General features: G+C 40.9%; 1 protein-coding gene across 5 annotated transcripts in view; it reads right to left on the bottom strand.

Moving 5' to 3' along the window:
* Positions 1 to 24,552, bottom strand: part of unc13c (unc-13 homolog C (C. elegans)) — a 140,649-nt gene that overhangs the window by 74,208 nt on the left and 41,889 nt on the right. For all 5 annotated transcript variants that reach the window (XM_058089739.2, XM_058089740.2, XM_058089741.2 and 2 more), the window contains 6 exons: positions 17,759 to 17,978; positions 17,194 to 17,421; positions 12,424 to 12,565; positions 7,198 to 7,367; positions 3,274 to 3,389; positions 1,360 to 1,523 (listed from right to left, as the gene is read on the bottom strand). In XM_058089739.2, the coding sequence (XP_057945722.2) occupies positions 1,360 to 1,523; positions 3,274 to 3,389; positions 7,198 to 7,367; positions 12,424 to 12,565; positions 17,194 to 17,421; positions 17,759 to 17,978 (1,040 nt within the window). The remainder of the gene's footprint in view (positions 1 to 1,359; positions 1,524 to 3,273; positions 3,390 to 7,197; positions 7,368 to 12,423; positions 12,566 to 17,193; positions 17,422 to 17,758; positions 17,979 to 24,552) is intronic.

Raw genomic sequence — 24,552 nt, 5'->3', positions numbered from 1 at the left:
AGTGTTTCCATTAAGGTTCATACATTATTCATGGGAAATTTAGGGAAATGGGCCTATCTAGCAGTTTTAATGAATTCCTGGAGCTACATCTTCATGTAGGTCTGTGCTAACAAGTTGTAGCTACGATCTACGATCTGACCAAAATAATTCCGAAGCCTCACTCGCTGTTAACTAGCTGGGGTACTGTAAATATGAAAGTGCAAAAACAGCTTTTAAAGTCATTCATTCATTCATTCATTTTCTATGGCTTTTTCCTCACAAAGGTCGCTGGGGTGCTGGAGCCTATCCCAGCTGTCTTTGGGCGAGAGGCGGGGTACACCCTGGACTGGTCGCCAGCCAATCACAGGGCACATATAGACAAACAACCATTCACACTCACATTCATACCTATGGACAATTTGGAGTCGCCAATTAACCTAGCATGTTTTTGGAATGTGGGAGGAAACCGGAGTACCCAGCCGTGCCGCCCAGTTAAAGTCATTGTAGATTTTTATTTTCATGGGCACCGCTTGGGCACCAGTAGAAATAAACAAGATTAAAACCTGTTGAAAATTGGTTGAAATTGTCACCATTTTCCAAGGAAAACTCAAAAAACCCTTCGAAAATTATAGATTTTGAATGCTGTCAGCATTCAATTATGATTACTTATCCTTCATATCAAGAGGAGCCAGTTGAGGTGGCTCCGGCATCTCATCCGGATGCCTCTCGGATGCCTTCCTGGTGAAGTGTTCCGGGGCATGCCCAGCAGAGAGAAGGCTCCAGGGCAGACACAGGACATTACGGACGTATAATGTCTCAGAGATGGCCTAGGACTGCCTCTGTGTCCTTCTGCTGCAACTAGGAGAGGGACCGGGAATTGACCCGGACCCGGTTAAGTGGAAAAACATGGATGGACGGTCGAATGGATTACAGGTTCCCTTTTTAGTTCAGTTGACATTGTCAGAAAGACTTCAGAACTATGTTGTGTCCAGTGTTTGATCTCTACTCTCACATTTTTCAGTAAAGTTCTGAATCCCTAGACCTTTGGACCAGAATTTTGCTTTGACTTTAATTAACTTTATGTTTCAATGAATGGGGTGGTTCTAGATCAGGAAGACAGCGAGGAGAAGTGAAAGATGCTGAAAGTTTATGTGTGTCTGGAATCGATGTGACCAACACAGCATTCAGAGTTTTTCCACGAGGCCGAGCAATTAATCAATCAAACTTGGAAACTCAATAATCCTTTGAGATCTGAGTTTTGCTGATGAAACATTACTTTAACTTCTCTTCTTCTCCTCTATCCTGAATCCCCTCCATTCTCTGGGATGAGACAGTGACAGATGGTTGAGGTGCGGGACCATAGATCAGGGTGGTACTCACGTCATAGCCTGATAGATGGACTCCACTCCGTATCTCATGGCGAACTCGTCCACTATCTCTTGGGACACGTCGTCAAAGTAGACCTTCCATGCTTCTTCACCCTTCACCTGCGGGATCTTCACAACGCCGTTGTTCCTGCCCTCGGTCAAGTAGTGGAACAGGTTCTAAAAAAGATAAGGTGGGACAGCGCTTTGAGGTGATGGAGGACTGTGTCATGAAGGGTTAGAAAAGAGATGCAATGTATAGCACACTTTAGGCACTCGAGCAGGGGTCTCAAACTCAATTTACTTGGGGGCCACTGGAGCTCGGGTCTGGGTGAGACTGGGCCGCATCAGGTTTTCAAAAAAAAAACGCATTTATTAAAAACAAAATTTTTTTAAAAACTTCGCTTTGGTTCCAATTTTCTACAAGAAAAGCTCTGATAAAACATTCCACTGTTCTCAAATATCTTACTTTTTATTTTTCTACACAAAATAAAATGAAAAATAAATAAACAAATCAAGAATAAAGAAAATCTATCAATCAGTAATAAATAAATATAATAATAATAATAATAAAACTGCAAATAATAAAAACTTAAGAAACCACATATAGTTGGTGGGTAGACAAATTATTTTTTTCAGATTAAAATGAACAAAGCATTATTAGAGCCCTGTAGACATGACAAAACACGACTATAGTCACATTTATACTCTTTTTATTTACAACATATTGCACAACTGCAGGGTCTTGAGACACATGCTAACTCGCAAACTAGAGAGCTAGCGACCTAAACGGTAGCCTTCAAGTTATTTCCTTTAAACTTAAATAGCCAAAAACTTACCACTTCCACACAGATAGGGAGGATAACTATTAACAGTTATTTAACCTTTAACATGAACATTAATCAAACGTAATAATTTTTTCTGGGTACATGATACCATACAGCGGGCCGCAGTAACATTAAACTTTCATATCAAGGCGGGGGGCCTCAAACTAGTGTCCTTTACACTCCTTTACAACCTTTACACTCGTATGACCCAATTTAGTAGACATATTAAGACTAAATAAGCTCTTAAAGACTTGACGTGCTCATGTGTGTTGCTACAAATGTGTTCCCACTGGGTGCTGAGTGGCCGGCGTACAGGAAGTGATGCTCAGTGTTCAGAGTTGAGTTTCACCTTGCCGTTTATCGCCTTGCCTGTGTTTTTATCAGGTTTTTTTTTTTTTTGCCCGGCAATCAAGTTAGTGTGTCTCACTAAAACATGACTGACACCTAAGAGACCAATGTAGAATACTACATATCATTTACAGCGTCTTTGAACGCATCTTCTGAATTTCTTAAATTTATATTTTGTGCTATTTAGCAATTGTTATGCTTTGAAATGCTTATAGTTTAGGCAAAATAAAAATACATAAAACCTGCTTCAATATGGTTCTATATGATTTATAATATACTGTATTCAACGGTGAAACTATAAATACTATACTAAATAAATACTATAAATACACAAATACAGTATATAGTGTCAGCTTAAATAATTAAAAGATTGTTTTTCTATTGTTATATTTCTGTCATCCATAAATGACTTATCATGGATATTTTACAATCAGAAGGTTTACTTAGAAAGGAATTGACCAATAATTGTTTACACAGTTAATTTTGACTGTTTGGTAGAGCTGAATGAAATATTGTTTGTTATATGAACGATACAAAATTATTGGGCTTTGTTTCCATGTTGGATGAGTTTACATCACCTGCCATCAATGACCAATTAGTATTTATTTTTGTCTTTGGTAGAATTGGTAAATACAGTACCCTTATATCCAGCTTTTAGGTGTATAATACCAAAATATTCGTGAAAATATTGGTGATTAGTTGTTTAGTAATCAGCCACAATCCATACGGGTTAATCCATTAATGATCATTCTTACCTCATGTAAACAGGTATATTGGCCGTGTGGCGGGACCACGTTTTCCTCCCCTTTCATCTCCACACTGATCTTGAGTCTAATGGCGCCGGATACAGCGGATTTGTCGGTTCTCTTATCTGTAAAAAAAAAAAAAACATAACCGTGCCTTACAATTTATTCCATACAAATCCAAGGGACTGATCCTCTGATATGAAAAGTAACAAAAGAAAAGAATGCATCATCACCACCCCCCCCCATAAAGTTTCCAAAATATTGCTCGCTTCACTGAGCGATATATAATGTACCATTAAAAAACATATACAATTTACCAATGTAACAAAGTTTGTCCTTGACCGCATCATAAGAAGCACATGAAACCGCCATAAAGCACGTTAATCATATTATCGAAACACATAACATACAATGTAAATTCCAAGCATCACTGATGGCATGACGTGATGTTAAATGGCGCCATATAATATAAAAGCCATATCATAATCTACATGAATACACTTGCATTCATAAGGGTAGTGGCGATAACAGGTGGAATAAATCAGGTTTATTGTAAATGCTAATACACAAATGGAGTTTGTTATTATGTTGATGGATTTCCAACAGCGCCCCCTGTGGTTTCATGTACAAAAAAAAAAGTGATATTCCTCTCAAGTGAGAATTAATTACATGACAAAGGATCGATATTGTAGACGAGCTGAAGAGGGGAGTACATTTGGATGGGGCTGACACCCACTTGGGCTTTTATACATTCATCGTGGGTATTTAAAGGGACTGAATGGTGGCACCTGGCGAGGCGGGTCACTATTTGCACAAATTGCGTCCTTTTAATCTAAGAGGCAAAACAATACTGTGCTATTAGAGCCGCCATTCAAACCTGATGGGCGAGCGGAAATAGGGGAAGACTGCATACGGAACCGCAGGGCGCCATGTCTTCCTTCCTACTTGAACGCTATTGATGGCCTCAACTGGAGCACACACACTTGATCTGACCATGAATTTATCCTCCTATCTTTGAGTGGAATGGTTATTGGATGGGAAAGGATATAATGGTTACACTGTGGCTGGGGTGTAATGGGATTTTTGTAGGGGACGCCGGGGCGTGGATTTCTAATGCGTTTAAGTGGGATAACCACCACTGATAACTGGAACTGGAATTTAAAGTGACAATAACATACTAGTTATCAAGTTAATCATTTTATTTTATGTAAATTGGTTTACTTTTTTAATGTATAAGCTTTTGTTATTGCACACCACATCCAGTTATCAATCATTCATTCATTCATTTTCTACCGCTTATCCTCATGAAGGTGCTGGAGCCTATCCCAGTGTTCTTCGGGCGTGAGGCGGGGTACACCCTGGACTGGTCGCCAGCCAATCACAGGGCACATATAGACAAACAACCATTCACACTCACATTCATACCTATGGACAATTTGGAGTCGCCAATTAACCTGACGGTCGAGGGTGGAATTGAACTCGGGTCTCTGAGCTGTGTGGCCTGCATGCTAACCACTCAGTCGCCGTGCAGTACCTATTAACTTTATGTTTTAGGCAAAACAAGATATTCACACACATTCATTCATTCATTTTCTACCGCTTTTTCCTCACGAGGGTTGTGGGTGGTGCTGGAGCCTATTCCAGCGTTCTTCGGGCGAGAGGCGGGGTACACCCTGGACTGGTCGCCAGCCAATCACAGGGCACATATAGACAAACAACCATTCGCACTCACATTCATACCTATGGACAATTTGGAGTCGCCAATTAACCTGATGGTCGAGGGTGGAATTGAACTCGGGTCTCCGAGCTGTGTGGCCTGCATGCTAACCACTCAGTCGCCGTGCAGTACCTATTAACTTTATGTTTTAGGCAAAACAAGATATTCACACACATTCATTCATTCATTTTTTACCGCTTTTTCCTCACGAGGGTCGTGGGTGGTGCTGGAGCCTATCCCAGTGTTCTTCGGGCGTGAGGCGGGGTACACCCTGGACTGGTCGCCAGCCAATCACAGGGCACATATAGACAAACAAACATTCACACTCACATTCATACCTATGGACAATTTGGAGTCGCCAATTAACCTGATGGTCGAGGGTGGAATTGAACTCGGGTCCCCGAGCTTTGTTGCCTGCATGCTAACCACTCAGTCGCCGTGCAGTACCTATTAACTTTATGTTTTAGGCAAAACAAGATATTCACACACATAAGCTTTGTAAAAGAGTGATGTTTCGGACCATAATTGATTGTGTTTGATTAATCGAAACAACAATCTTCAGATTAATCTACTAAGACAATAATCTGTCGTTGCAGCCCTAGTTCTAACTGAAGTATGTATGGACAATTTGGAGTCACCTTTTTGGAATGTTTTTGGAGTACCTGGAGAAAACCCACGCATGCACGGGGAGAACATGTAATCTCCACACAGAGATGGTCGAGAGTGGGATTGAACCCTGGTCTCCTAGCTGTGAGGTCTGCACGCTAACCACTCACCCACCGTGCAGCCCCAGTTATCAATCAATCAGCTTGAATCTTTAATAGTCCCATATTATACAATTTAAATAAGTAAGTGGGTTAGCCCGCTATTTATTTCAAGATATGTAGCAAAGCCTCTTTACAAAAGTGTCTTCTGTGAAGTGGTGGGCGTACACACGGGGCGTGCTCGTCTAGCCAGGGGCGGTACACACAGCTACTGAATGAACACTTGCTAAAACCCAGAACTCCAAAGGCAAGTTTCCTTTCAAAAGTAGAGCAAACAAGTGAAGCAGATGATGAATTGTTCTCACATTGGGTACTCATAAACAGCATCGAGGGGAACATACTTCAGTTAGAACTAGGGCTGCAACGACAGTAGATTAATCTGAAGATTGTTGTTTCGATTAATCAAACACAATCAATTTTGGTGCGCAACGTCACTCTTTGACAAAGCTTATGTGTGTGAATATCTTGTTTTGCCTAAAACATAAAGATAATAGGTACTGCACGGAGACCGAGTGGTTAGCACGCAGGCCACACTGCTCGGAGACCTGAGTTCAATTCCACCCTCGGCCATCAGGTTAATTGGCGACTGAATTAATGTGTATGAATGTGAGTGTGAATGGTTGTTTGTCTATATGTGCCCTGTGATTGGGCATTCCCAATATGGGCATATAGTATAGTAATAATAATAATAATAAGACCTCACAGCTAGGAGACCAGGGTTCAATTCCACCCTCGGCCATCTCTGTGTGGAGTTTGCATGTTCTCCCCGTGCATGCGTGGGTTTTCTCCGGGTACTCCGGTTTCCTCCCACATTCCAAAAACATGCTAGGTTAATTGGCGACTCCAAATTGTCCATAGGTATGAATGTGAGTGTGAATGGTTGTTTGTCTATATGTGCCCTGTGATTGGCTGGCGACCAGTCCAGGGTGTACCCTGTACCCTGTCGCCCGAAGACAGCTGGGATAGGCTCCAGCACCCCCTGCGACACTCGTGAGGAAAAAGCGGTAGAAAATGAATGATAAGGGGTAGAAAATGAAATTTTAATAAGCAGAAATCAGAGAATATTTACATTTTCATCAAACACCGATCATTGATTGATTAATGAATTAATTTGATTAATCATTGATTGGTTGTTAAGGCTGGAGTTAGAACATCATTTAAAAAAACTGATTTTGCAAAATGGGGGACCTGTCAGAATTCTGACAATTGTGTTGAAATAATTGTTGATTTTGTCGAAGTTATTAAAGGTTTCATAATTGAGTGCACTACTTGGCTGTGACCAGCAGAGGCGCTGTTGCATCAGCACGTCGACTGAGGGTTTATTTGTCATTGACCGGTGAAAAGCTCTGGTGAAATCTCCACAGTATAGTCGTAGTTTTGACATGAAATGATTCCACTTTAAGGATCCGGTTGACTGCGTATTGTCAGTCAGTACTAACAGGAGATACATACCTAGGTTGTACCAAACATCCATTTCTCCACTGAGCGTGCGGACTTCAATGATGGTCTGGCCCAGGAAGTCGTCCGACTCACGCTTAAAATGCTGCTTCACCCGCGACTTGATGTCGTCGTCCTCGTCCCACACACGCACCTTGATGCGATCGGTGGCGTTGTGACATTCACTGCGAACGGCGAAACAGAAATCCGTCGGTCAGAGCAATCAGCAGGCACCGCCGCGTTCAACAGTGGGCGACGCCGCGTTCAGTGACAGCTCATCAGGTCGGGGCGTTCAGCAAAGCAGAATGACTTAATGTCAAACACACAATTGGAGATAAACACAGACATGCACGCACATTTCTTTTTATAGACGAGCATAATAACAATTCTCTCCCGTCATCGCTTGAAAGTGTTTTTGTGTGTGCATATGGGCATGCCTGGCGTTGGAGTTTGAGCATAAAAGTGCTGTTTTGCCTGGCAGGAAGAATCACCCCAAGACGCCGTGTGACCTTTTCCACTGCATGACTGTTGTCTCTGTGCATGCAAACATCATCAGAGCAGAGCTGCATGTTACACAAGAATGACTGTGTCTCGTTCACCAGGATTATCTATTTGTGAAAACATCATTATGTAAAATAAGCTTCTGTCCTATCGGGAGTCAGCTCAGCAGAGAGGATGGGGGGCTGCTTCACCATAATGACACGGATGGGGGTCAGAGGGTCTTTGCCCACGATTAAAACCAACAGATTACGACTTGTTCTAATGACTTGATCTTGGGTGCAAAATCCACAGTAACGGTTCCCATAGTGTTCCCGCGCTAATCCCTTTCTTCGGGAAGCCCGATGCTGCAGCTGCACAAGTCTGGGATTTTGCTCTCTGCTAAGCACATAGTAATGTATCACTCGATTAATCTACATCCCTGTAGTAATGGGAGAGTTTTATTACAGCCACCACTGGAGCCTCGTTACAGGTGTGGAGCTGGTCTACGAGTGGTCTAAGCTGTATAGAGTTTTTTTTATGAACATTTATTTTTTGGTTTCATTAAACATTAAAAAACATTAAACAACATTAAAACACAGATTGCAATGTTAACTGAATGAATGCTACCTATAAGAAATAATGCCAGTCCAATTCATCCACTCTATACAGCCAAAAATGTTAACAAAAAAATTTTTTTTTAGCTTTACAATTATAGTTTTATACACAAAAAACAGTTTGAAATGCATATAGATGACAAACTGCTGCCCCATGACCCGGACCAGTATAAGCAGAAGTAAATGTAATGGTTTTTTGCTACTGGTTAGCTGCAATGTATTTTTCCATTCATTCATTCATTCATTTTCTACCGCTTATCCTAACGAGGGTTAGGAGATGGCCGAGCATGGAATTGAACTCGGGTCTCCTTGCTGACAGCTGGGATAGGCTCCAGCACCCCCTGCATCCCTCGTGAGGATAAGCAGTATCCTGTCTTCGGGCGAGAGGCGGGGTACAGAGGTACAGAGACAAACAACCATTCACACTCACATTCATACCTATGGACAATTTGGAGTCGCCAATTAACCTAGCATGTTTTTGGAATGTGGGAAGAAACCGGAATACCCGAAGAAGAACATGCAAACTCCACACAGAGATGGCCGAGGGTGGGATTGAACTCAAGTGCCCTAGCTGTAAGGTCTGCGTGCTAACCACTTGACCACCATACTTTCTCCAACTAACAAAAAACACACAGGGGCTCTATCCTGGCTCGAATAAGTGTGTTTTGGAGTGCCGATATCAGTAATTTTTTATATCAGTAATCGATAGTCGATAGCAACATCGGATGGAGACGCCTGTAATTAAAATAAGGAAGAAAAGCTCAGTTGACATAGAACACTTTACAGATTTTTTTTTTTCAGGAAAAAAAAATGTTTTATATTCAGGTTAGTTGTGTAATACTTAATATCTATAAAATGATACAGAATTCATGTCAAATTTGTGTTTTTTTCTTTGCGTTGACGAATCAATCCCAGATATTTCATCAATAGAATAATATATGAATAAGAGCTACAGACAGAAACCTCCCAGAGGAAATATTTAAACCGCGAGCCCTTCACACGAGAGTAGCAGCATCACGGCGAGTAAAAATGTCGGGCGAAGGTGACGATGGATGAGAGCGTGCGGTGATTCATAAACACTTGTCAGCCACTCACATTACTAGCCTCATAGCTCAGACCACCTGCACTCCTGAAAGTGAAGCATGGCCACAATAGCGAGTCAAGCGCTATTGTCGTCGAAGCGCAGACAGGCATCAAACACACCGAGATACGCCACCATAAATCTGATATCAGGAGGCAAGACGCATTTATGTTGATTGTTATGTGTTGATTAATGTCGTTGAGGCGTTATGGTTATGGTGTCGCATCTCACCTCCATGTAGTAAACATTATCAGAATGAATCTTCGCTATCATCCACGGAATGGCACTTTTTTTTTTTTGCTAAAGAAGACCTCGACTTGAGGAAATGATGCTTGAGATGATGTAATTGATGACTTATAACCTGATGTCTATAGTATTTTAACATCAAACGAGATTGAGGACTGTGGTCAAGCTTAATGGGCACGCCTCTGATGTCTGCACATCAGTTTCATTTGAACATGCATCAGATTACAATTGAATGCATCACATAATCAGTTCACAGTTCCACATGTCCAAAAGGAGTAGGAAGAAGCAAAGCTTATTAAATCCTACCTCTCCATCTGGTACTTTGGAGGGGTAAAAAATCAATTTGTTCACTTCCTGCTTTCATAATATAAGATTTTTTAATTTATTATATATTATTAATATTTTTTTATTTTTAATTATTCATTCATTCATTTTCTACCGCTTTTCCTCACGAGGGTCGTGGGGGGTGCTGGAGCCTATCCCAGCTGTCTTCGGGCGAGAGGCGGGGTACACTCTGGACTGGTCGCCAGCCAATCACAGGGCACATATACTAGACAAACAACCATTCACACTCACATTCATACCTATGGACAATTTGGAGTCACTAATTAACCTAGCATGTTTTTGGAATGTGGGAGGAAACCGGAGTACCCGGAGAAAACCCACACATGCACGGGGAGAACATGCAAAAATATGTTATGATGTCAACGGCTTCTATTTTTATTTTTTTTACATCTACCATGGGGTGTTATTTTATGACATTATTATTAGTAGTAGTATGAAATATACAAACAAATACCAATATGAGTTCGAAATCAAAAACTATTTTAAACATTTTTCCCGTAATGCATGTTTTTGGAATATGGGAGGAAACCGGAGTACCCGGGGAAAACCCACGCATGCACGGGGAGAACATGCAAACTCCACACAGAGATGGCCGAGGGTGGAATTGAACCCTGGTCTCCTAGCTGTGAGGTCTGCGCGCAAACCACTTGACCACCGTGCCGCCCGCATATTGTAACTCATTAAAGCATAATCAATTGAATGATCAAGAATTGCAGCAATTGTGTGAAATGGACAGATGGTTAATTGTCTTTAGTGAGACCAAATGGAGTGCGCTACTTAGTGGTAACTCTGGAGAGGCACTGTCTAGCAGTAGTTCTGGTCTAAAGAACACCAACATGATGAGAGGATTTGAGCTACATTCATGCCAGACGTCCGCAAATGCATTAACTGACGCAAGTGCTCAGAACCTCAAGAGATTCTACGGTCCCCTGAACTATATTTACAATAGCAACTACCCATTGAGTGTTAATTTCAAGCCATAATTGTCAATTTAGTCAATTGTCCATTGTAGTATAATGTAATATAACCATAGCTGTAGGGAGCACCAAAATACCCCCTTGTCATGTGACTTGTTTGAAATGTTATGCACAAGCACAGCTTGATGCACTCTGGACCACAGATGAATGCACCACAGCAGGAATTGAGGCAAAAAACATAAGCAATTTCAGAATTTTCTTATTTTGTCATTTAAAATATACATATATCATTTCGGGCTGCAGGGCGGTTGAGTGGTTAATGCGCAGATCTCACAGTTCGAGGACCCAAGTTAAATCCCACCCTCGGCTATCTATGTGTGGAGTTTGCATGTTCTCCCAGTGTATGCTTGGGTTTTTTCTCCGGTTTCCTCCCACATTCCAAACACATGCTAGGTTAATTAGCGACTCCAAATTGCAGCACCCCAGCAAGCACCAATAAATGCTTTGCTTGGATGCAATGCATTACTGGAAAAATGTTTAAAATAGTTTTTGATTTCAAACTCATATTGGTATTTGTTTGTATATTTCATAATACTACTACAAATAATGTCATAAAATAACACCACACGGTAGATGTAAAAAAAATCAAAATAGAAGCTGTTGACATCATAACATATTTTTGCATGTTCTCCCCGTGCATGCGTGGGTTTTTTTCTCCGGTTTCCTCCCACATTCCAAAAACATGCTACGTTAATTAGCGACTCCAAATTGCAGCACCCCAGTAAGCACCAATAAATGCTTTGCTTGGATGCAATGCATTACGGGGAAAATGTTTAAAATAGTTTTTGATTTTGAACTCATATTGGTATTTGTTTGTATATTTCATACTACTACTAATAATAATGTCATAAAATAACACCACGCGGTAGATGTCTCCGGGTACTCCGGTTTCCTCCCACATTCCAAAAACATGCTAGGTTAATTGGCGACTCCAAATTGTCCATAGGTATGAATGTGAGTGTGAATGGTTGTTTGTCTATATGTGCCCTGTGATTGGCTGGCGACCAGTCCAGGGTGTAGCCCGCCTCTTGCCCGAAGACAGCTGGGATAGGCTCCAGCACCCCTGCGACCCTCATAACGATAATTGGTAGAAAATGAATGAATGAATGAATGAATGTTCACAATTGGTTATTACAGAGGAAAGTTCGAAGCAGCTGAAGTTGTAGTAATCCTAGGACTGTTAGACATCCGTGGAAAGGCAGGCAGATGGTCAGAAGGGAGGAAATGATATGCCGCATACAATTAAAGCAACTTATTTGGCTGTTAAAACAACAGGGATAAGAACTCTGCTGCTCGCCCTGATGGATGTTACCGTAAAACTGCGACAAGGCTGTCGTTAGCACCGCCACTGAAGTCTCTACAGTGCTGCAGCTGCTGTGTTGCATGTTTTATCAGATCTTATGACCTTCTTAACTATTGATTATACAGGTTTACATGCTAAATAATGGATTAAGAGCCCTTCACAAATGATTCCAATGGACTATTAGAGAGCACTTACAAGTAGAACCTCTCGTCCCAGATCGGGTTGAGGTTGCCGAAGATTGTTTTTGTCCTGCGCTTGGTCTTCCCCACTTGGACGGTGACGTATGGGTCGCTGGAGCCTGTTTTGTCCTTGGCCTGGAGCCCTTGAGCACTCATGACTGTCGGAGGAAAAAGAAGGGCAAATTCAAGGCAGGATAGACAACTTGCCAGTTGGGTATCCATGAATCAATACAATGTGTGCAATTGTGTCCTAAATTGCCGGTTTACAATCATTTGGATGGCTTGTAATAACGGGGAATAAGGCCTTTGTTGTTGGTATTTTGATGCTACATCCCATACTTTAGCAGTCTATAATTTAGAGGAACCATCACAGACACCCTTGCGTTGCTTTAGTGCCAGAATCAGAGTCATTTGTCGTTACTCCTAATTTGAACCAACCACTGGCACTTCATTTAAACATCTCAAAAGTCATTGCAGAATATTTTTACACAGGTTTTTTTTTTTTTTTACTTTTTTTTGTTTCAATGCCTAATTTGTTTGGCTATGGTTGTAAAAATCAGCATTGACTCCATCCATTGATGGGATTCATCTCCTTTTCATTTGGCATGCAGTGTTAAGTCTATCCATAATTAATGTCCTCTGCAGGCTGTAGATCTCCTTGTGTGTGTGTGTGTGTGTGTGTGTGTGTGCCTGCTGCTAGCAATATTCCCAGACTTGGATCAGACGAATGACCTATGAATCAGGATCCTATAGTTCCACACATACAGGTGGAAGAAAAAAGTGTGAGTAGTATTTCTCTGTGCCATAAAGGGGAGTGAAAGGACAGTGTGCCATTAAATATGCAAGGGACTGGTTAAATAATTCAGACTACACATATATGCCCAGCTCAATGTAGGTAAGAATCGGGGGCAAGGCTGTAGAGGGTCCTCCTGGCTGTTTACTTCCGCAGTACACAAAACCAAATAAGAAGTTGACATACGTATGTATGCTTGTGTTTCCAAGAAAACCTTTGCTCTCTCTTAAACAAGGACAGATTTTGCCTTCAGTCAGAGGTAGCCAACCAAATAAAAGTACACCCAAGAATGAAAGTTTTGCAAAACTCCTTCTGTGTATTCACAACCTGTTTACATTATCTTATTTTGTGATCTATGGTTGCTGGCATTTGCTGTAGTTCAAACATAACTTTGATCAACGTTCATCTATGACTATCTTGGGCAGTGGTCTCAAACACGCGGCTCGCGGGCCAAATATGGCCCGCAGGACACTAGTTTGAGGCCCCCGCCTTGATATGAAAGTTTAATGCAAGTTTGATATGGATGCTGTATGGTATCATGTACCCAGAAAAAAATTATTACGTTTGATTAATGTTCATGTTAAAGGTTAAATAACTGTTAATAGTTATCCTCCCTATCCGTGTGGAAGTGGTAAGTTTTTGGCTATTTAAGTTTAAAGGAAATAACTTGAAGGCTACCGTTTAGGTCGCTAGCTCTCTAGTTTGCGAGTTAGCATGTGTCTCAAGACCCTGCAGTTGCGCAATATGTTGTAAATAAAAAAGTATAAATGTGACTATAGTCGTGTTTTGTCATGTCTACAGGGCTCTAATAATGCTTTGTTCATTTTAATCTGAAAAAAATAATTTGTCTACCCACCAACTATATGTGTTTTTTTAAGTTTTTATTATTTGCCATTTTATTATTATTATTATATTTATTTATTACTGAGTGATTGATTTTCTTTATTCTTGATTTGTTTATTTTATTTCTTATTTTGTGTAGAAAAATAAAAATTAAGATATTTGAGAACAGTGGAATGTTTTATCAGAGCTTTTCTTGTAGAAAATCGGAACCAAAGCAAAGTTTATTCATTTTTCTGTTTTCAATAAATGCGTTTTTTGCCTTGCCCAGACCCTAGCTCCAGTTGCCCCCAGGTAAATTGAAATTGAGACCCCTGATCTTGGGTCTTGGCTGTGACCAGTCCAGGGTGTACCTCGCCTCTCGTTCGAAGACAGCTTGGGTAGGCTCCAGCAAAATCCGCATCCCCAGTAATAGAAAATGGACATTCAATAGACCTTTGGTATAACTACAGAGGAAACCCTTGGTTATCACAAAGCCGGATCTTCCAATACCGTCCCTCCAAACCTCTCTATTTGTGCCTCCCTCTGTCTCTGCTGATGTATTGACCAAGCCAGAAGTGCGAGATGTGCAGTGACCGAGCTGAGCCTGACTCACAGGAGTTACCACAGAGATGGATTGGAGGCCTGAGATTGAGTCAACCTTATTGACCTTTCCTTCTAGTCCAACACTATGTAATGCAAGTAGGCCAGTAAATGGCTTTTAATGGTTTCCTGTTACATGATATTTTTGTGAATGGTTTCATTTTGTCAATGGCTACTGTACAAGAGGCAGTGACAGGAACTGAATTTCCATTTTTCCACGGCTCCATTTTTACTATAAAGGCTGGCGAAGACAATAAAGTTCCTGACGAGGGAAGGATCATCAATTTTCCCCTTTACTACCACCCAAAAATGTTAGGTTGTATTAAGCATGAAATAACCTGTGAAATTGCCAGCTTCCCAAAATGTACGTTGTAACAAGAAACCTTCTGAAGGTGCTCTGAAGGAGCGCTCTTGTCAAATTCCACTCAAGCGCTTGACATTATGATTGGCATCTTAAAGAGAGCTCCGGTGGACTCATTTCCGGAACTCACCGTGCAAACTTGTGTTAGCATACGCAGTTTTGGGATTACCCTGTGAGTGAACTACCAACCCCCCCCAAAAAAAATCACACACATCAATGCCTCTCAAAGGCTTTTTATTTGCCATTCTGACGTTTGTTTAACATTTGCCAGAAGTGGTGCCACAGCTTTTCTCTGTTGGTGTCTTATTTTTACTGGAGCCAAGCATCTTTTCCTTTTCCTGTGGAAACTAATTTTTCCTGTTGCTGTTTCAATGGCAGAGACACAACAAGTGTGGGGGGGGGCACAGTTGACTTAGCAATTTTCCGCCTTCTCAGGTGGTGTCAGAAACGCTGCACAATGCTCAGACCGGAGCTGTAACAGAAGGCCTGGTATTTGTTTCCCTTGGCCTCACCGGGTTCTGTGTAAAAGGCAAACCCCCATATTGTATTGTCATAGCAGAAACTGAGCCAGCGTGACGCTCGGCTTTCTCCGAGCCCTGTTGTGTTGAAAGCAGTTGTAGCTATTTTCCAAGGTGTCCCTGACATCATCACACGTCATCGTCTGACTGCAAAAAGCTGTGTGTAGTCTCACCCCGAGGCTACACAAAACACTCTGCATCTGGTATAACAAATAGAATACTTCGAACTGCTTTCAAGAGAACTGAGTTCTGAGTTTGTGTTAAATCTTTGATCGGACCGCAGACGATGGAACATTGCTTTGTCAACTTTGGTCTCCACAGACTGATAGACAGGTTTACACAGACCGGTGCCAAACAATGCCCCAAATCTCCAGCTTTGATAGGCAGTATGAAATGGGCTAGTTGATCCGATGACCCTCTTTGTTGTCAGCACATAGCCTGATCCATTGTTTGTCTTTATCTGTGGTCTCCACACCGTTTTCAGAAACCTTACCCAATCAATTCCTAAATGATCAATTTCTATTTGTTTTTTTTTTCCCAGTGTTAATTTATGGTAATGGTAATGGTTTTATTTCATTTGAACATGCATCAGATTACAATTGAATGCATCCCATAATCAGTTCACAGTTCCACATGTCCAAAAGGAGTAGGAAGAAGCAAAGCTTATTAAATCCTACCCCTCCATCTGGTACTTTTACAATCAGTAACTGTTACATTTGTTCACTTCCTGCTTTCCATAATACAGTTAAAGGTTTTTTTTAAATTTTGTTGTATTTTTTTTAAATAATGTACCTCGTACCGAAGTACAAGGTGATATGACCATCCAATGACATAATGGTTACCATAGTAAGTGTCAATATAGTGATATGTATAGCACATCATGACTGGTTAGAGACTCTTCATCCTTGTATTTAGCAAACATCAACTGCTTGTATTGTTTCTTGAATTGGCTCATCATTGTGCATTGTTACTCCATCCATTCCATAGTTTGATTCCACATACTGAAATGCTATGGCTTTTTAACATAGTCCCAGCATATAAATGTTTCAAATTTAGTTCTTCCCTCAGATCATATTTCTCCTCTCTAATTTTGTTCAACCACCCTAAAGTCTCAGGTTAATGACAAGTACATTTTTTCAAAATGATCTTTGGTCGAGTGGTTAGCGCTCAGACCTCACAGCTAGGAGACCAGGGTTCAATTCCACCCTCGGCCATCTTTGTGTGGATGGCCATCACCCACGTGCATGCGTGGGTTTTCTCCGGGTACTCCGGTTTCCTCCCACATTCCAAAAACATGCTAGGTTAATTGGTGACTCCAAATTGTCCATAGGTATGAATGTGAGTGTGAATGGTTGTTTGTCTATATGTGCCCTGTGATTGGCTGGCGACCAGTCCAGGGTGTACGAAGACAGCTGGGATAGGCTCCAGCACCCCCCGCGACCCTCGTGAGGAAAAGCGGTAGAAAATGAATGAATGAATGAATTAATCTTGTTGCTGTTATATTATAAGTGGTTTTGAATCCGGAAGACAGAGACTGGAGTTAAAGATGTCTTCTCAGAAACTCAAGGGGTTTTCTGTCATTTCTGAATTTACTGCTGATTTTTGTGTTGCGGTTAAGACAACTCTATAATATACGGTGATTAATCCATACGCTATGACTTCGAACTGAAGCATCCAGTGAACAAGGCTTACCAGTGATGCTGATTTTCGCAGACCATTTGGAGGTGCCGTCCAGCACAGCCTGCTTGGCGGTTTTTAGATGACTGGCAAATTCCTCTTTAGAGATATGGAACATCTCCTGGATCACCTCGAACACTTCAGGACGATTCTTCTCCCGGATCTTCATTCGCTCTTTCATGGCCATAATGATGTTCTGGGTCTTGTCCTCCGCCCCATGTTTGGAGCTCTTCTCTACTGCCCCTGAATAGATGACGTAAATAGCACGGTTTGTGTTGAATGGGGTTCTTTATTTCAGTATCATGTCTTATCTGCAAAGGGCTCATAAGGGCCAGATTTCAACGTGATAATAAGATGAAACACAGTTCAAATTGAAAAACATTGTAATGCTAGCGTGACACTGTTACAATACATTGCATTTCCGTGTAGCTAATCCATTTAAGTGTGCATGAAGTGCCGTGAGCATCCCACGGCATTGTTGCCATTAAGCTACAATGTTAGAAAAGGAACACCCTTGATTAAAATACCGATTGGAGATGATAGTGAGTGCAAGTGACTAGCATTGTAAATGCTTACTTACTCTGTAAACAGTCTGCATTGAGCAAGTCTTGGCACTTCTCGTGGCATTTAACGCCACACTCAGAGCAGCGCATGCCTTGGCGGGCGATGCCCCATAGAAGCCCCTCGCACTCATGGCAGTAGGTGGGTGCAGTGGCCGTCCACACCTCAAAGTTATGGGGCGTTGTGGATGAGATGGGGTATATCAAGGCCTGGAGGGTCTTCTTGAAGACGTGTAGTTTCTGAAAAGAGTGGTGTGTTAGAGATAGGATGAAAAGATTCTAATGTCCATTGAACATCTAAGAAAGTCTAAGGCAGGGGTCTCAAACTCAATTTACTTGGGGGCCACTGGAGCTAGGGTCTGGGTGAGACTGGGCCGCATCAGGTTTTCCAGAAAAAAAAGGCATTTATTAAAAACAAAAAAATTTTCAAAACTTCGCTTTGGTTCCAATTTTCTACAAGAAAAGCTCTGATAAAACATTCCACTGTTCTCAAATATCTTACTTTTTATTTTTCTACACAAAATAAGAAATAAAATAAACAAATCAAGAATAAAGAAAATCAATCACTCAGTAATAAATAAATATAATAATAATAATAAAACAGCAAATAATAAAAACTTAAGAAACCACATATAGTTGGTGGGTAGACAAATTATTTTTTTCAGATTAAAATTACCAAAGCATTATTAGAGCCCTGTAGACATGACAAAACACGACTATAGTCACATTTATACTCTTTTTATTTACAACATATTGCGCAACTGCAGGGTCTTGAGACACATGCTAACTCGCAAACTAGAGAGCTAGCGACCTAAACGGTAGCCTTCAAGTTATTTCCTTTAAACTTAAAAAACCAAAAACTTACCACTTCCACACGGATAGGGAGGATAACTATTAACAGTTATTTAACTTTTAACATGAACATTAATCAAACGTAATAATTTTTTCTGGGTACATGATACCATACAGCATCCATATCAAACTTGCGCGGGCCGCACTAACATTAAACTTTCATATCAAGGCGGGGGGCCTCAAACTAGTGTCCTGCGGGCCACATTTGGCCCGCGGGCCGCGTGTTTGAGACCCCTGGTCTAAGGAATAACTATCTGAATCTGTTAGACTTGCTCGAGTGTGGCAGAACCTTTTAAGCTTCTGACTGTGTGATCCGGGTTTAGAAAGAGATGGGGTTGGCCTCCCGTGAGAGGGGACAAAAACCTCATGGGATGTGTAGAAACAGAAAAAAACACATTAAAAACGGAAAAATTAATTGATTTTTAGTTCCTCCGGTGAGACACAAAATATTCTCCAGAAAAAAATATTTTTTCAGGGTGTTAGAAAGCTTGTTCTAGTTTGTTCCTCATTGCAAGTCCTTTTCTGCTTAGCCTCTAACTAAGGGAAAGGTCTTGACATCTGAAAGGAAAGTGTCATTAAACCCGGATTAACAACATCCTTTGCCCCATTTAGCTTTCTTCCCATCAACTGGTTAGGGGATTGAAGCCTCATCACACCAAACACTGGAGATGACAAGATCCCGTCCTGACAGAAACCTCCTGAAATTGAATTATTTACTGCGGCGGTGCTGTAACAGAATCAAAACATTGCGTTCCTTTTTTAAACATCTCTTTCACATTTCACCACCAACTGTGACGCCGTCCAAACAACGACTTGGTGCCAGCTTCCTTAGACACTCATGTTGTGGTAATCAAGATCGGTCTAGATATAGACCAGGGGTCTCAAGCATGTGGCCCGCAGGACACTAGTTTGAGGCCCCCGCCTTGATATCAAAGTTTAATGTTAGTGCGGCCCGCGCAAGTTTGATATGGATGCTGTATGGTATCATGTACCCAGAAAAAATTATTACGTTTGATTAATGTTCATGTTAAAGGTTAAATAACTGTTAATAGTTATCCTCCCTATCTGTGTGGAAGTGGTAAGTTTTTGGCTATTTAAGTTTAAAGGAAATAACTTGGAGGCTACCGTTTAGGTCGCTAGCTCTCTAGTTTGCGAGTTAGCATGTGTCTCAAGACCCTGCAGTTGCGCAATATGTTGTAAATAAAAAGAGTATAAATGTGACTATAGTCGTGTTTTGTCATGTCTACAGGGCTCTAATAATGCTTTGTTCATTTTAATCTGAAAAAAATAATTTGTCTACCCACCAACTATATGTGTTTTTTTAAGTTTTTATTTATTTTGATTGATTGATTTTCTTTATTCTTGATTTGTTTGTTTATTTTTTGTGTTATTTTGTGAAGAAAAATAAAAAGTAAGATATTTGAGAACAGTGGAATGTTTTATTAGAGCTTTTTTTGTAGAAAATTGGAACCAAAACAAAGTTTTTTAAATTTTTTCGTTTTTAATAAATGCGTTTTTTTTTTTGGAAAACCTGATGCGGCCCAGTCTCACCCAGACCCTAGCTCCAGTGGCCCCCAAGTAAATTGAGTTTGAGACCCCTGATCTAGACCAATACTCATTTTATGATTAACCTCTAACTATGGGAAAGGTCCAGACCTATGAAAGTAAATCAGCCTAACATCTCATTAAAACCAGATTAACAACATCCTTAGCCCCCGAGGCTTTGTTCCCATCGATTGGCTGGCAGACTGAAGTCTCACCACGCCAAATACCGGAGTTGACAAGCTCCTGTCTTGACAGAAACCTCCTCAAATTGAATGTTTTACTGCTGCAGTGCTGCCATCAACAAAGACCGGGTTTGCCAATTCCTGAAAGGAGAATCAATGTGTCCCGTAGAGAAGGTTTTAAACACGGAAATTATCCTGATTGAGATGAAAGGGACAGCACTACAAATGGAAGATTCATAGAGCTGAGATAAATCTAGTTTCAGGCTCCACTCCTCCTTTTCTCTGTAGCGTTGAAGAACATAAGAGCAGCCAGGGACTGCCCACTCAGACGTTCTCGCAGAAGGGGTCACGAATGATTAAATGACACGACAACAAGACTATTAAACACTGAGACTTTGAAGCGTTCATGCAACAGTTGAAACCTGGAGGACCTTTAATGAAACACAGAGGGAGACCGCGAGAGATTTAATCTCAGGATGACGAGACGAAGCAGATGCCTATGATTTATTTAGCGCCCCCGTTACAGTCTGTTGAGTCCAATGGCAGTAAACATTGCAGTTATTTATGCCTGTATATGCAAAGAAAACAACACTTTTTAAAAAAAAATTGCCCATCATCCTTATGGGAGACATGAACACATATGTCTTCCTCTTTTTTTGTGCGTTCTAACGATATAAAAAACGATAAAAAGACACAGCTCATTACCGCACCTAATGGGAAACACTTATAAGGGAACCTATAAAGTCTTCGGAAAAAGACTCCAGAAGGCGCCAACAAGCTCCATTTACATGGAATGGACGTGCATATTAACCAGCTACAGTGACATTGTTACGCTGATTGAATTATGTTACTGGCGCATTGACACTTCCGCCACATCATACCAGCTAGCTACTAGCCGGCCAGCATCGAACTTCAGCGCCATGCTCACAGAGCCACTGACAACTACAACAATTGGAGCTGCTGTGTTTTTAATTTTCAGTTTGGAAAAAGTTAACGCTGAGTTTTTGGAGGAGTTTTAATAGTTTTTGTAGGCGGCATAGTATTAATGAACTGTGTCTTTTTTTTATCTGTTTTTATATCTTTAGAATGCACAGAGTAGTGGGAGGCAAAACTGTTCATTTCAGTGAACTGGATCATCCTTGTTCATTCAGCAAAAAGATCAGTTTGTTTCATTCGTTTCGTTTGTTTCGTTCATTTCGTTCATTTCGTTCATTTCGTTCATTTCGTTCATTTCGTTCATTTCATTCATTTCGTTCATTTCGTTCATTTAGTTCATTTTGTTGTTTCGTTCGTTTCATTCGTTTCGTTTGTTTTGTTCGTTTTGTTCGTTTCGTTCATTTCGTTCGTTTCAGTCATTTCGGTCATTTCGGTCAATTGGTCCTTAGACTGTGATCTCCCCCTGTGCAAATACCCGGTCAGCTGTGTCGAGTGCAGGTTTTTGGAGTTTTAATAGGAGTTTTTGTAGGCGGCATAGTATTAATGAACTGTGTCTTTTTTATCTGTTTTTATATCTTTATAATGCACAGAATAGTGGGAGGCAAAACTGTTCATTTCAGTGAGCTGGATCATTCTGTTTCATTCAGTAAAAAGATCCGTTCATTTCGTTCATGTCGTTCATTTCGTTCATTTCGTTCATTTCGTTCAATGATCCGTTCATTTAGTTCATTTCATTCATTTAGTTCATTTCGTTCGTTTCGGTCATTTAGTTCATTTCGTTCATTTCATTCAATGAGCCGTTCATTTAGTTCGTTTCGTTCATTTCGTTCATTTCGTTCGTTTTGGTCATTTCGGTCAATTGGTCCTTAGACTGTGATCTCCCCCTGTGCAAGGACACGGTCAGCTGTGTCGAGTCAGTCCGTTCACTCATGAGTCGTTCACGTTTGTTCCGACTCAATACCGCAACATCACGTGATGACAAGTGGAGTGTCGGTCATGAACAAACGGGTCAAAAGAACTATGGTTCTTTTTTGTGAACGGAATGAACGAGGTTACCGACAGTGTCAGTCAATCTTTCCGTGTCTGTATTTCATTCAGCTAACCACACCCACCCACAGAGCGAGGCGCGACGATAGGACGCAGATGCAGATAGTCCCGCCCTGCATACGAAACGGTGAACTGACTGAAAAAAAGCATTTGCAACTGAATGAACTGAATGAGTATTTTAGGGGCTAGTTCAATAACTAGTTCATTTGACCCGTTCGTTCATGACCGACACACAACTTACAGAGAACAGAGAAAGACATAATTAAGTGCAGTTTTCCTTTAAGGTATGTTTACCACAGCGCCTCCTTTCAATTCCTGCTTGTCCCACTCTCCCAGTTCTGCGTTTCACACAATGAAACACAAGTGTGAAGAGACTCTCGAGTGTCACCCTGTGAGGTAACCCTGACTATGTGGTGCAAGGCACCACAGAATGGATTGACAAGCGCTTTTTCTTTCCCAGAGAATCACAGCAACAGAGTCAAAACCCTGTGTTCTCTTCTTTTAACCCTGCTTTCACGGTTCATCACCTGTTCTTCTTTGTCATATAGACCGCCTCTTGTGTTAGGGTGATGCACCGACCTGTTTTATATTTTAATGCATAAAAAGAATCACATAACATTTGTTTATTGCATCAAGGCTTTTTGACTTTGTCAGGAAATTTTTTTTTTCCTACATTTTAAAATGATCTGGTTGAAATTATGACCACTGTATTGTTTCGTATTGGTTAGTTTTATAATATTATGACTATAAAGCAATATTTTGAGCCACAATTGAAATGACTTTTGAGTTTTTCATGCTTACGTAAACATTCCCATGAATGAATTAATTACTTCACGTATGGCCTCACTTGAGAAGTAGTTTCAAAATTCGTAGAGAATGAATACACGCTGTGAGTATGCATGCAATGACGAATGGACACACAGAATCATGACATCATTATGACTAAAAGTAAAATATGTTTTAGTGGGAAAAAAAATATGATTATGATGAAAATTAACTCCGCACCGCATTCTCTTATCTTGAATTCTACGTTTTGTCACCCTCTCTCACCAACGCCACTTCCCTCTAACACTATATGATTGTTTATAGAGAATCCCCCTCCAATCCAGTCCTCATAGGAAGCACTCTCCCGGACTTAATGCAGCAGATAAAACTCTACATCTGCTCGGCCTACTTACCACGTCCGCACAATCTGCAAGCTTGCTGGGAACTCGCCCGTGCTTGCCTGCAAAATATTCATCCCTCCGTCCCTCATATGACTTGACTTCTCCACATTTTGCCCCTTTAGGTCCCTTTTTGGGAATCTTCTCAAATTATTGTAAGGAACAGTCTGGTTCCGCCAATAAAGATGTCTGTTCATCCCTGTAGCACTTTTAAAATCACACTATCGTGTATCCTCAAAATAATGGTCTCCACTCTAACAGACACCGTACCTCCATTAGTGGGCTGCTCGCGTTAGCTGTAATTACCCTTAGACCCCTTCTGTAAGTGGCTCGGTGCATAAGTTCCACAATGAGTGTGACATAGCAGCACTGTGTCAGTGCTGTACATTTTATTCCTATACGCTCCTAGAAATAGATTGTACAAGTGGAACAAATAAAAAGCGTACAAGTACGTTTTTCAACCCTTTTCATTTGCATTTTGTTCCTGTCTGTGGGAATGACTGGGAACAGTCATTCCAAGAATCAAGTCTCCAGTGAAGCAATTCATGTTTGATGATGTAATTGGTCTTTCAAGACACCCAAAGCACTGTAGACAAGGGGTCTCAAACATGCGGCCCGCGGGCCAAATGTGGCCCGCAAGACACTAGTTTGAGGCCCCCGCCTTGATATGAAAGTTTAATGTTAGTCCGGCCCGCGCAAGTTTGATATGGATGCTGTATGGTATCATGTACCCAGAAAAAATTATTACGTTTGATTAATGTTCATGTTAAAGGTTAAATAACTCTTAATAGTTATCCTCCCTATCCGTGTGGAAGTGGTAAGTTTTTGGCTATTTAAGTTTAAAGGAAATAACTTGAAGGCTACCGTTTAGGTCGCTAGCTCTCTAGTTTGCGAGTTAGCATGTGTCTCAAGACCCTGCAGTTGCGCAATATGTTGCAAATAAAAAGAGTATAAATGTGACTATAGTCGTGTTTTGTCATGTCTACAGGGCTCTAATAATGCTTTGGTAATTTTAATCTGAAAAAAAATTATTTGTCTATCCACTAACTATATGTGGTTTCTTAAGTTTTTATATAACACAACCATGAC

The sequence above is a fragment of the Doryrhamphus excisus genome, linkage group LG13 (assembly GCF_037039965.1).
Source record: "Doryrhamphus excisus strain RoL-2023G ecotype Guam linkage group LG13, RoL_Dexc_Guam_v1.1, whole genome shotgun sequence".
Taxonomy (NCBI): domain Eukaryota; kingdom Metazoa; phylum Chordata; class Actinopteri; order Syngnathiformes; family Syngnathidae; genus Doryrhamphus; species Doryrhamphus excisus.
The sequence above is the reverse complement of the archived record's forward strand: the minus strand, read 5'-3'. Positions and strand labels throughout refer to the sequence as shown.